This window comes from Phodopus roborovskii, unplaced genomic scaffold, assembly GCF_943737965.1.
Source record: "Phodopus roborovskii unplaced genomic scaffold, PHOROB, whole genome shotgun sequence".
Taxonomy (NCBI): Eukaryota; Metazoa; Chordata; class Mammalia; order Rodentia; family Cricetidae; genus Phodopus; species Phodopus roborovskii.
This window is the reverse complement of record NW_026125577.1, coordinates 1,697,164-1,709,271: the sequence shown is the minus strand read 5'-3', so window position 1 is coordinate 1,709,271 and position 12,108 is coordinate 1,697,164. Positions and strand designations below refer to the sequence as shown.

The window sequence follows — 12,108 nt, the reverse complement described above, 5'->3', positions numbered from 1 at the left end:
TAACATCACCATAACAAGTGTGTAGCCACACAAACCTACAGAATCCAAACAACACTCCTAAGTAGAATTCCCAGATGAATCTTATGTACATTAAAGTTTCAAATGTACCATACACTACTGTGTGGATTAAACATATAAATCTCCCGGCACCAAGTAGGCTTACTAAATGTTGGCACTCATATTTATTTTATTAAGATTTACTTTAATTTTAATAATGTGTCTATGTGGTATATGCCACATGTGTGTGTGGTGGGGGATGGAGGCCAGGGGCATCAGATTCCCCTGGAGTTACAGGTGGTTTGTGATCCACCTGATGTGGGTGCTGGGAATCAATCACACTCAGGTCCTTTGAGTATTCACTCCTAACTGCTGAGGCATCTCTCTAGTCCAACACTTACCATCTTCCTTTCCCCATCTTTGCCTATCTCATTTCTTCTGTTGGAAATACCTTTCTCACCTCCTCATTCTGTTACTTGATTTCCAACTTTAATACCATTTTCTGTATGGCTTCAGCCTTCTGCATTGTTCATCAGCCTACAAAGGACACTTTTTATTTCAACATCCCATGCTGCTTCTCATATGTGGTACCAGATGATACACTTTTAGGGGCAGGGACACTGTCAGGTCCATCTAATTCCTAAAGTTTAACCAGTAGTCTAATTTTAGAAGGTTCTACATAAGTAAGTTTGGTCTAATGGGCATACTTGCTCTTCTAGTTTCTACTCTTAATAAACCACTCCAATAGTTATAAGTGCAAATATCAAATGCCAGTCATCTTAAATGTCAGCTATTATGCAGAACAACCATTTACTTCAGTTTGTTACACAGGTGTCAGTGCACACTTAGTTTCAAGGGAGTTGGAAGGCATCTCACAAATTAGCAATGATTGAAAATAGAAAAGTCAAAGCAGTTGTCTAGAGCACAACACTTAAAAAATGCAAGCTCTGAATTCTTACTATCACAGGCTTTAGAAAGTAATTTAAATGCTCTGTGCTTCCATTTCCTTTTCGATATACATAGTGAAATTGTAAAAAATTAACAGGATATGTATAAAGATAGGACAGAATTTGACAAATGGAAACTATAATTATTATTAATGTAAGTACCTTATTATTTTAAAAAGCTAAAGCATTTATTTACAGATGAATTATCACCTCTACTAACTTGAAAGATAATCTGGCACCCAAATTATGAGTATTAAATATCATCTTTCCTTTTTTTTAACTTTTATTCTCTCATATATTACAATCCGACTGTAGTTTCCCCTCTCTCCACACCTCCCAGTCCCTCCCCCATCTCCTCCTCTTCTTCCTCAGATCAACTCATCTCACAAACCCTCATATCACAGCTGGGCATGGCAACCCAGCAGGAGGAAAAGGGTTTCAAGTGCAGGCAAGAGTCAAGACACCCCACTTCCACTGTTGTGAGTCTCAAAAGAACACAAGCTATACAACCATAAGGAAGTACCATCTTTCTTCAGGGGTTCAAGTAATCACTCAAATATTATTCAAGTAATTATTTCAGGACCTGAAATCATACATACACCACAGAAAACTAGATGGATGGCCACAGAGAAAGTTCTTTAAGACAAGACAGAAGGTAAGAAATGTTGACACAGCTTTTTAAGATCTAAAATGAGACAGGGACCCACGAATGGAACCCTAGGATCTAAGCTGGTGCCTAAAGATTTCTCATCTACCATTCAAGACTCTGTTCTCATTTCTTTGTCTCCTGAAGAGAAGACCCAAATCTCAGAGCTGTAATCTGGGAACTTATTCAAACAAATAAAATCACTTGCCTGAAGTAGTCCTGTAGATAAATAATAGAGTTCATTCTACAACAATACTATATAGAATCAGTATGCCTTTGATTAAATGTAAGGAGTAAATGAGTCCATCCAAGTCTGTAAGTGACCAGATAGATATGAAGCAAGTTAATTAGCCCACTTTGCCATTATATAAAGCATCCATCTTTTAATAAACTGTACATGATAAAGATATATGCACTCATCTTTATCAATTAAAAAAAGTGAAAATTCTAGATGCTGAAAAGGGAATAATAGATTTTACTAAAACATGGGTTATGAATTCTTACCCTTCAAAAGAAGTTAGACTTAAACATTACCTTTAAGTTGAAAAAATTACAAAACAGCTGCAAAAGTATTTGTGAAAAACTTATGTAGCATATAACAAGAGGGAAATGCAACTGAAGACACTGAAAAATAGCTCTGGGCAAGGTGGCCTATGTCTGTGATCCCAGCTAAGAAGGACCTGAGGCAAGAGAACCAAAGAGTGCAAAGAGTGGCCTGGGCAACAGTAATCCCCCCATCTCAGAATTAAATACATCACAGTAGGTAAATACACAAGGAAACAAATCGACAACTCTGCAGGTCTAAAGTCACTCTTACTTTAGGCCATATTTACACCAGAAAGTCCCTGTTAAAACACAAGCCCATAGGCCATCATCACTAAAACTATAACACTTTTGGGCTGCTAACTACTTGTAAATTAGAAGCTAGTGACAAACCACATATAACATAGAGGTAAAACAAAAGATGAAGAGCTGAAATTCAATCTCACGGAGAGACTATATGTCTCTGTGTGCACACATTTGTGTATGTGTATGCCTGTGCATATACGTAGGCCAAGGATTGGCTTTGTGTGACTTCCTCATTTGCCCTTCACCTTATTGAGACAGGGTCTCTCGCTGAACCTGGAGCTCACTGATTCACCATAATGGCTAATCTGTCTCTATCCCTCTGGTGCTGGGATTTTACAGGTGCACACTGCTGAGCCTAGCTTTTTAAGTGGGTGTGGGGGTCTGAACTTAGGTCCTCATGCTTGTAAAGCAAGCATTTTATAAACTGTGACACATAGACTCTACAAGTTTTTTTTTTGAAGCAAGCTGTCCATTGAAAATAAAACAAAACCAACAAATATAACCCATATAAATAATTCCTAAGTAGAAAACATACATACTAATCCACTGAGCCAAGATTCATTGTCATTAAATGATAAACAATCATCTTGAATAATCTGTCATAGATATTTAAAATTGATTTGCCTGCTTAAGAGGAAGAGAAAGAGTGTGCTTTTCTGTATTAAATGGTAGTCTAGGTAGGTTCTGAATTTCCAATGAGAAATGATCAGCATCCAAAGAGAAGACAAGGGTATAAAAGAGGGCAAAACACAGGACAGCCGGAAATCCCAGGGTGCAGTCGGACACTGGGTTTAGAGATCTGGTGTCACTCCTTTCTAGTAAATATCTCAATGTCTTATGCCCTCTACCTCCTGACCTCTTTCTCTGAAATCACATGAAGTCTCATATGGCCCCTTGACTATAAAATGATGCTATTTTGGAGTAAATGCTATTTTAAAATGGGACATAGGTTCCCATTAACTAAAATTTCAGATTTTCTGGTTCACAATCTATCAGTGCATTGCCCAAAATGCTCATAATCGGGACATTAATTACTGATGAGTTCAAATGCATTAGTTCACTGTTTCATGCATAAATTGTAAAGATTTGTGAGAAACAACGTTAATTAGTAAAAAACTATTGATAAAAATAGCTTGCATACTACCTTCTGATAAACAATGGAGCACACGAGGTCTTTGATGGCGGACAGAGACAGTTCCTGGGCTTCGATGGTAACGCTTTCTCGTGTGAGGCCAATCTGAAGTAGAAATGAAACAGTATGCACTGAGCCTCTAGAGTTTGTGAGTGACGGGGCACTGCAGCTGCCATTAGAAAGCCGAGCTGAGAGTCCTGTCTTGGGGCTTGAACACGGAGAAGGAGTTGGAAGCACAGCAGAAACAGTTGCAGGTAACACAGACTTCTGGGCTGATGGAGGAGAATTATTTGCAGACATCTGCCTTTCTTTAATCTATAAAAATAGTCGCCGATGCTTTTTAGACAGTTTTGAAGAAGTTTTCAAAATAATAGTAGTAAAAAAACTGACTGTGCTTCTTTCTGATTTAGATGAAAGCTACTGTATTTCCGTGGCTGAGCCACTCATGCAAATGATGACAAATTTTGCCACTGGGGGTTGAATGCACAAAAGGTCCTATTGCTCTCACCTTCAGTCCCATTAAGAATTTTGTCTTTAGAACCACACCCAGATCTGGAACTCACTTGACATCACCGTTATCATCATAAGAATAGAGCTGATCCTGATTATATATAAAGCATCTTCACTTATTTTAAATCTGGTCTTGTCTCTTCCTTTTCATTTCAGAAAATAAGAATTGAATACAGTTGCTGTATTCCTGACTGAAAGGTGTGTTTCAGATAATCTATTCCTTCAGTGACTAATGGGACACCTAATGGTCACACCTTACATCATCTTCTCATATGTATTCATTTCCATCTTGGGGAGTGAACTTCCCTCTGATGAAGTAAAAAGCTTTTAAAAATAGTACAAGCATATTTCTTTTGATGAATGGGTCCAAGGAGAAAAGCTGGTGCCTTCTGAAATGCTGTCAATCTAAAAGAAAAATTGAAAAGGGTTTCAATGTTTTATATTCATTTACCATCAGTTTAAAATGTAAGAATCTCTGTATTTTTTTTAGTGGTAATCTCTGGTGGTATATTTACAATTCATGAATGCACCCTAATGGGTAGTCATTTTTACTTTAGTTACACAGTCTGCAGGTATAATTTTAGAGAGGGATTCCCACTTAAAATAATACTCCTGTCCCTCACCACTAATTCTGGAGCCCTGGGCATGGGGGGATGGGAGCTAAATAATATAATGACCTTCTTTTCAGGAGACAGGATTTCACTCTTGTTTCCCAGACGGGTCTTAAACTCCTGGGCTCTAGAGTTCCTTCTGCCTCAGACCCCTGAATAGCTGAGATCAAGATACATACTACTGCATCCAGCTATAATTTATTGCATTTTAAATTTATGAAGACCAAACACCATTATTTCACAACTACACAATTCAATTACGATAGGAAACAGAAAAACAGAAGAAACAAAACAGGAAAAGTAAAACAAATATCACAGACATAAAAATGCTCTTGGTCCTAGCCCATCCTAGCCATATAAAAGATACAAAAGAATTTGCCAATACAGGAAAGCTTATGTAGTCTATCATGTTTTTATATACTAAGAGTTGAGTGAGAGCACAGTAGCAGGTACAAGGCCCTAGATTCAATCCTCAGTACCCCCACCTCTCCAAAAGAGTAAGCTTCTGTAAAAATATGACTCCTGGGATACTATGTTGACAAATAAATATCTTCCAGAAGCCTAAGGAAGCAAAAGGGCAAAGAGGATATACCAGAGACAACAAGGAACTGTGACAGTTGATAAACTAAGAAACAGGAGAAAGTGAACTCCTCATTAAGGGATTTCTCAAATTAGGAAAAAGAACACCATTCACAGTAAACTATGCACCATAGTTTTATAGAAAACACAGTTTAGAAAATTAAAAAGAAAAGAAAAAGGCATGCTTCCTCATGGCTGAATGAAATGACTCATACATAAGAGGTAAGTCCTCCTAAATTCTTTGTAGCTGTAAACAATTCCAATGATGAAAAACCAAAGCATCCAAAGTGTGCATAGTGACTCCATAGAAACCAGTGTATGGAGCTAAATTAAAGTGAATGACAGAAGAACAAAACCGTATAGATACAGGAATACAAATGAGAAAATTCAGAGTAAAATGAGTCTAAAAATGACTTCAAGATACGAGTACTGATAGTGACATTTAGGCAAATTCAATCTCATATTTCATAGCACTTGACAGTAATGCTTCACTAATGTGTCTCATGATACCTTTTGAAATTACCAGGGAAATAGCAAATTTGCTAATAAGAAGACCAAAGCACAAGGTGATAATGCAATCTGTCCAATTTCACATGGCTATGAACAAGCAGAGTGGGGATTAGAACCCAAGTCTCATGCTCTGTCACCAGCACTGTCTCCACAATAACAAGTGCTTCTTAAAGATAACAAGGAACAGAGAATCACTGCTCAGAGAGGATGTAGCTAAGGGTAAGAGATTACACAGAAAGAATTGCTCAACTTGTATCTTGCTTATCTTCTCCCAACAGTTTTCAAGCCTAAAGCAGAGAACTGAAACTTGAACTTTGTGAATAGAAGAGAATTAAATGACTTTTTTTTGTTGTTGTTGTTAAATAATGCCTTTCCTTTTGAATCTCACTAAGTAGCCAAGGATGGTCTCAAACTTATCTTTTTCTCTCCACCTCTTGAGTGCTGAGATTCTAAAACTTTATGTGAGTGCAAATCTCTGGGCCAAAATGCCATACAGCCAGAGCAGTGGGCCATTTTAACCATGAAGGAGCCCAGGGTGAGACATAGACATGGAAAGGGAAGGGGAGAGACAGCCGCTTCAAGTGGTGAGCACAGAAAAGCAGGTAAGCACAATTCAGAAATTACCAAACAAAGTAAAAAACAAAAATGACTACATGTCAGCCTAAATTCAAACAGAGCAAAAAATGCCAAGTCCATAACACTAATTACTTCATGAAGAATGACACTAGATACTTAAGTAGCTCTTACGATCTGACAGATGCTGGTCTAGACACCTCTATTACCTGCTTAATCCTCACAACCACCCATTTTAGAGTGGAGAAAGCCAAAGTTCAGAGGCTACCACACTCTAACAAAAGTAATATTTAAAATGTTTTCTCCCACTACCTTTGTAATATGCTGTGTGAGTTCCAGTTGGGTATCTGTGTAGGAAGGAAATTTGCTGTATGTCCCCAAACAACTCCTAGTTCTGTATTTTCATTAGATGTGACATGGTAAAGACAAAGATATCTGCTTATTTAATCTTGAGGTTGAACAAAACTGAGCAAATAGAAATAAAATTAAAGTGAAACTTAAAAGAGATAAACTCAAAGTTAAGTGTGCAACTTGAGGATGGAGAATGCTGATTTAGAAGCCATTCATGAGGGTGGGCTGTTTCAAGGCTTCAAATAAGCTGTTAATATAATGAACTGACCAAAAGAACTAACACAAACCTAAATCCCCTGGACACTTGAAAGTCATTGGTATTAATGTGCATACTCCATAGTCTGTCATTATTATTATGTTTATTCTATAATCCACATATTTTGGAATAAAAACTTGCATACATCCACATAACAGTGAAGATAATGAATGGCATGTAATAAACATATGCTTAATAAAATCAAACAGAATGAGTAGTCCTCAAGTATTTGAGAAGCTTTAAAGGAGAACTGGTTTTATTCAGCCTGACTACAGAGACATACAGGGAAAATTACAGCATGATTTGCTGGCACCTGGCTGTCAGGATTGACACGTGCACCTGAATTACTGATAGCACCTGGCTTAGTGTAGCACTCAAACCACTCAAGTTTTATAGCAATTTGATAAAAGATATCTTCCTACTAAATTTACATTACCACTGATATTAACTGCTTAACAGAAAACAGCCTAATAACACACTTGACTTATTTACTAGAGTGACATGAATTCCTAATAAACTATATGTAATTTTGTATAAAAATGATTTTTTTAAGTTTCAGCAAATATAAGAACCTGTCTTAACAACTTCCATCCACTCATCCCATCTGTTTTCTCCTTCCTTGTTTTGTTTATGGAATCTTGATTTGATCTGTAAGAAATCTAACAATTCTAATTTATACAAACTTTGGTCACACTGTTTAATTTTTTTGTATTGGTTTCAAACAGAAAATAGGGTTTATAAGTCAACAAATAATACATCTTGTTAATTTATAAACCATGTATTAATTAGATGTTGTCTCTAATAGCTATGAGAGCCTCGAAACCAGATCAGTACTGTCTAGTTGTCAAGAATTTATAACAGTTTAGCTGGCATTCTGCAAATGTTCTTTTAGAGAGCTATCACATATTTCTTTCAAATGAACTTAGAAATTCTGCCACCAGTGAGTGGAATCAAAAGATAGGCTATTAAAGGTATTTTGAGCTCAGTGTGCCCGATCATTATAGGAAAGGGAAAAGAAGAGACCCCAGAGGCCAGGCAACTTGGCTAAGTGATATTTCATGATAATGTCACAAGCTGATAAACCTTCCTTCCCCTTCAGTCAATTCATCACAATACAGTATGTTCCAATCTTAGCCAAGTCTCTAATTAGAAGCTCAAAAAGCAGGAGTTTTATTCACTGTCATTCACCGTATACTTACAGAACACCTGGTTTTTGCCAGATAACTGCAAGAGACACTGCAGTTACAGAGAACAGCAGAATGAGACATGGCCACTGCTCTCTCTGGAACTCACAGACACGAAGCACACATTTACATAAGTAGCTAGGTAATTACAAACTATGAGATACAATGGAGTCTATGCTAGGGTCTCCGGGAAGGTCTCTCTGAAGAAACAAGGAAAACGAGGATTCCAGAACACAAGACATATTAAATACTTCAAAGGGAAGCCCTTAGGATTTAAGATAGCAGTGTTCTTTTTTCATCCAGCAAGTGTTAAATCAAAGAGGAAGAAATGATTTTCCTTTGTAATAGCATATTCACCTAACTCCCACCAGTAAAGAGTTGCCTGGGTTTAACTTAGCTTTGCGTGCAAGAAAGGTACAAGGTTTTATCCCAACCCTTAGAAAGATATGTACACATGTATCATATGTATTGCTTTAGCATGTTAAAAGTGTGAACTCTTTCAGTGATATAACTGACCAGGACACTGCAGTCAATATCCATGTTTTACCTAAACAAACGTCTGACTTTGCTTAATGTTTATACATTGTGCAAAAAATCAAGTATTTTGTACATTTAAAAAAAAAAAAATACATTCTGGGGGCTGGAGAGATGGCTCAGTGGTTAAGAGCACTGGCTGTCCTTCCAGAGGACCCAGGTTCAATTCCCAGCGTCCACATGGCAGTTTACACTAGTCTGGGACTCAAGTTCTAGGGGATCTGATGATACCTTCACACCAGTGCACATAAAATAAAGTTAAATTAGTTAAAAATATATCACATTCTGTGGCAGTCTCTACATCTGACCACATATTTCAGAAACATGACTATTCCCTCTGATTAATATAATACTGTCTTCCTAAGAGCTCGGCACTCCATTAAATTGTTCCCTCTACAAGTATGTTCATCTGGGCCAGTGGCACTTGAATCTGTCCTTCCACTGTCAGGGAGAACACCTAAAGGGCACACAAGGCAGCTTCCCTGTGCAGGCACCGAAAGTGTGCCCAGATTTGAGAACACCGGTCTGGCAGTGCAATATGAAGCTATGACAAGCTTGATTATCTTCATCTTTGCAGCAGTGCTTCCTAAGAAATCTGATTGGCTAAGAGCCAATGAGTACTTCTCACACACTGCCGCTATACCATAACCACAGAAGTGGAGAAAAGTCATCAATACTGAAATTAAAACTAAAACATTTCTTAAGTATCATATCCCAACTTTTCCTTTTAAAATGACTGCTCCAAAGAGGCAAGTTCAGTCTGAATTACATAATAGAAGGGACTCAAAGAAGAGAGGTGACTATTAAATCCAATTCTGGGCCTAATCAAATTATATGTAAGTAATTATTACCGTATACCAAGTTCTGAACAAGTTTCTTTTAAAAATAAGCAATTAATTCAACGATGGTTAATATCTTTCCCAACTTTGGAATTTTGTTGAAAACATGAAAAAAGGTCCTTTCTCTCAAAAACGTACTCCAAAAACTATATACCCTGCCTCCTTTTTATTTTATGGGGTGTTTTCAACTCATCCAATTTTAAAAATTTAACTTATTATATATAGTTTTAGGTGTGCGTGGCAATGTTTAGATGAGAAACAACACATAAACAGAAAGAAATGTCTATTTTAAACAGGCCATCCGATAAAATAAAAAGCTTAAAAATGTGCAAGATTAAAGGTTCATCACTTTAAGGGGGCTGGTGAGGGGACAAGAGGGGATAAGAGAACGGGGTGGGGTGTGATCAGAATATATGAAACTGTCAAACACATTTAAGAAAAAATTCTTTTAATTTTAGCACTCCTGAAGGGTGAACTGCCCTGAATTATCAAACAGGACTCCAAACTCAAGTTCTCAGGGCCATGACATTTACAATACTATTCTATGAAGTAAAACCTACAGTGACTTTTCCTGTGGGACTTTTGAAAATAATACTTTTTTAAAAACTTGCAACAACTTAATGGCTAAACTGCTGTTTTATCTCCCAGATTATAACTGGGAGGGAGAAAGTGTTCTTATACAGAGCAAATCTTACTAAGATCTGAGTTGGGGAACGTCACAGAAGCCTTCTTGAAGCAAATCTGTAGGCTTGTCTGCCCTCTTGGCATTAAAAGTTTAAGCGTTGGCTGCACAAAATCAAATTGTTAAAACTGCAACTTTAGGTATAAAATAAAAGTATTCTTTTAATATAACTACAGGATACAGATGAGGACATTTTAAAGTTTTTGTTTCATTTGTACCTACAGGTTTTAAAGGCCCTGTCCTACAAGTAGTACTTCGAACTGTAACTTATCCTCTTTAATCACAGATGACACCGATAGTCTTATTTCCTGTGGGGACGGGCGTGGTTGAAGGGACAGTTACATCCTTGCCATCAATCCGTGTACGGAAAAGCCTGTTTTATATTCCTGCTTACAGACAGCACGGCCTATACTTCTGATTTCGATGATGTGAAGTAAAACATCCGACACGCAATCGAGTCGTGCATGCTTATTTGTTTTTTTAATCGCTCCACATTCGCGGATGTTTCACCTTTAGGGCAAAGCTCCCGGGCGGGACGAGAACGTCCTAGAACGAGGCTGCAACTCGCAAGCCCAAAGGCAGGAAACTGGGGTCACCATCCTCCAAACCCCGGATACTCGCTCCTTCCAGCCCCCCGGACCACGGAAAGTGCAGCATAGAAACGGGAAGGCTCCCCGCACTGAGTGGCGGAGCTAGAGGCTACACAACTAGTTTGCGGGGCTCGGGAACGGCGGGTCCACCCCCTACCCGAGGGGCAGGGTGCGGTGGGTCACCGCAGCCGCGCGATTCCAACTTGGCCTCGGCGAGGACCGCGGAACTTGGGGCCATCCGGCCGCCCGCCGAGCGCCGCCCCGACTTCCCGCCCTGCCGCGGCCGCCGCCCAGCCCGGCGCGGGTCCGAGTCCCGCCGCCGCCGCCACTGCTGCCACCGCCGCCGCGTGCAGTGGGGGAGGGGCCGTGCCACCTCAGCCCGACGGGTCGGGAGAACAAAGCGGCGGCGGCGCGAACTTTTTTCGGTGTCTGCTCTGCGCTCCCTCAGGCGACTACTTACAGAGGCGGGCTCGGTCGCTCCGCAGAAAGTCCGCGCGCGTCAGCGTCCGCGTCCCTGTTCCGGAGCAGGAGCTCAGCGAAGCTTCACCGACCTCGCAAGATCCCGCCCGCTCGCTCGCCCGCGCCCCTTCCTCCCGTCCGCCCTCCCTCCCTCCCGTCCCGTCTCCAGGCCGGAGGGCGGGGGGCCGGGGCGCGCGGCCCGCGCGGGGCCTGCCGGGAGCTGTAGTTCCTCGCTGCGCGCAGTGGAGGGTCTGGCTCCCTGGGGGGAGGGAGAAGAAGGGGACGACGACGCGGAGGCTCGGCCCCAGTGAAGACTCCCGCCGGGCGTCGAGCGCGGAGCCGCCTAGTTTGCGAGTGTCTGGAATGTCGCCCTGGACTCGAACCCCACTTTGCTATCCGCTAGGCAGGTGATGGCGGTCGGGGTTGGGGGGCGAGAGGGCGCCACCTGAACGCGGCGTCCAGAGTGGAGGACCGTACCCATCCTCGGTGTTGTCTCATTCCTCTCCAGAGTACTCCCTCCCGCGTTCCCGGTGGCCGCCGTCACCCCGCACACAGGGCGACACAGCCCTTCACCTGAGGCACGGTAAGCCTGGAGAAGCCGCTTGCACGTGCCTTGTTCATCTTCACACTCGAGTGTGGCCCTCGCTACCAAAAGTTCAGCAGACAGTCACGGAAGCTAGGCTTCCATTTGCGTGAAAATGAATGTAGGATAAGTGGGGGATCCGGGTGGCAATCACATAAAGATCAGAGGGGAGAAGACCCTGTGTGTTAAATTATAAATACTTGATGCGAGAGAAACATCTGCGCGGTTGATAGTCATTGTCACTAATGCTACATAGTTTGTCCACGTCGACATTTT

General features: G+C 40.6%; 1 protein-coding gene across 1 annotated transcript in view; it reads right to left on the bottom strand.

Moving 5' to 3' along the window:
• Positions 1–11,354, bottom strand: part of Prkd3 (protein kinase D3) — a 67,179-nt gene extending 55,825 nt beyond the window's left edge. Inside the window, exons 1-2 of the mRNA XM_051177888.1 lie at positions 11,251–11,354; positions 3,584–4,486 (exon numbers count right to left, since the gene is read on the bottom strand). Of these exons, the coding sequence (XP_051033845.1) occupies positions 3,584–3,871 (288 nt within the window). The 5' untranslated portion in view covers positions 3,872–4,486; positions 11,251–11,354. The remainder of the gene's footprint in view (positions 1–3,583; positions 4,487–11,250) is intronic.
• Between the last annotated feature and the right edge of the window lie 754 nt (positions 11,355–12,108).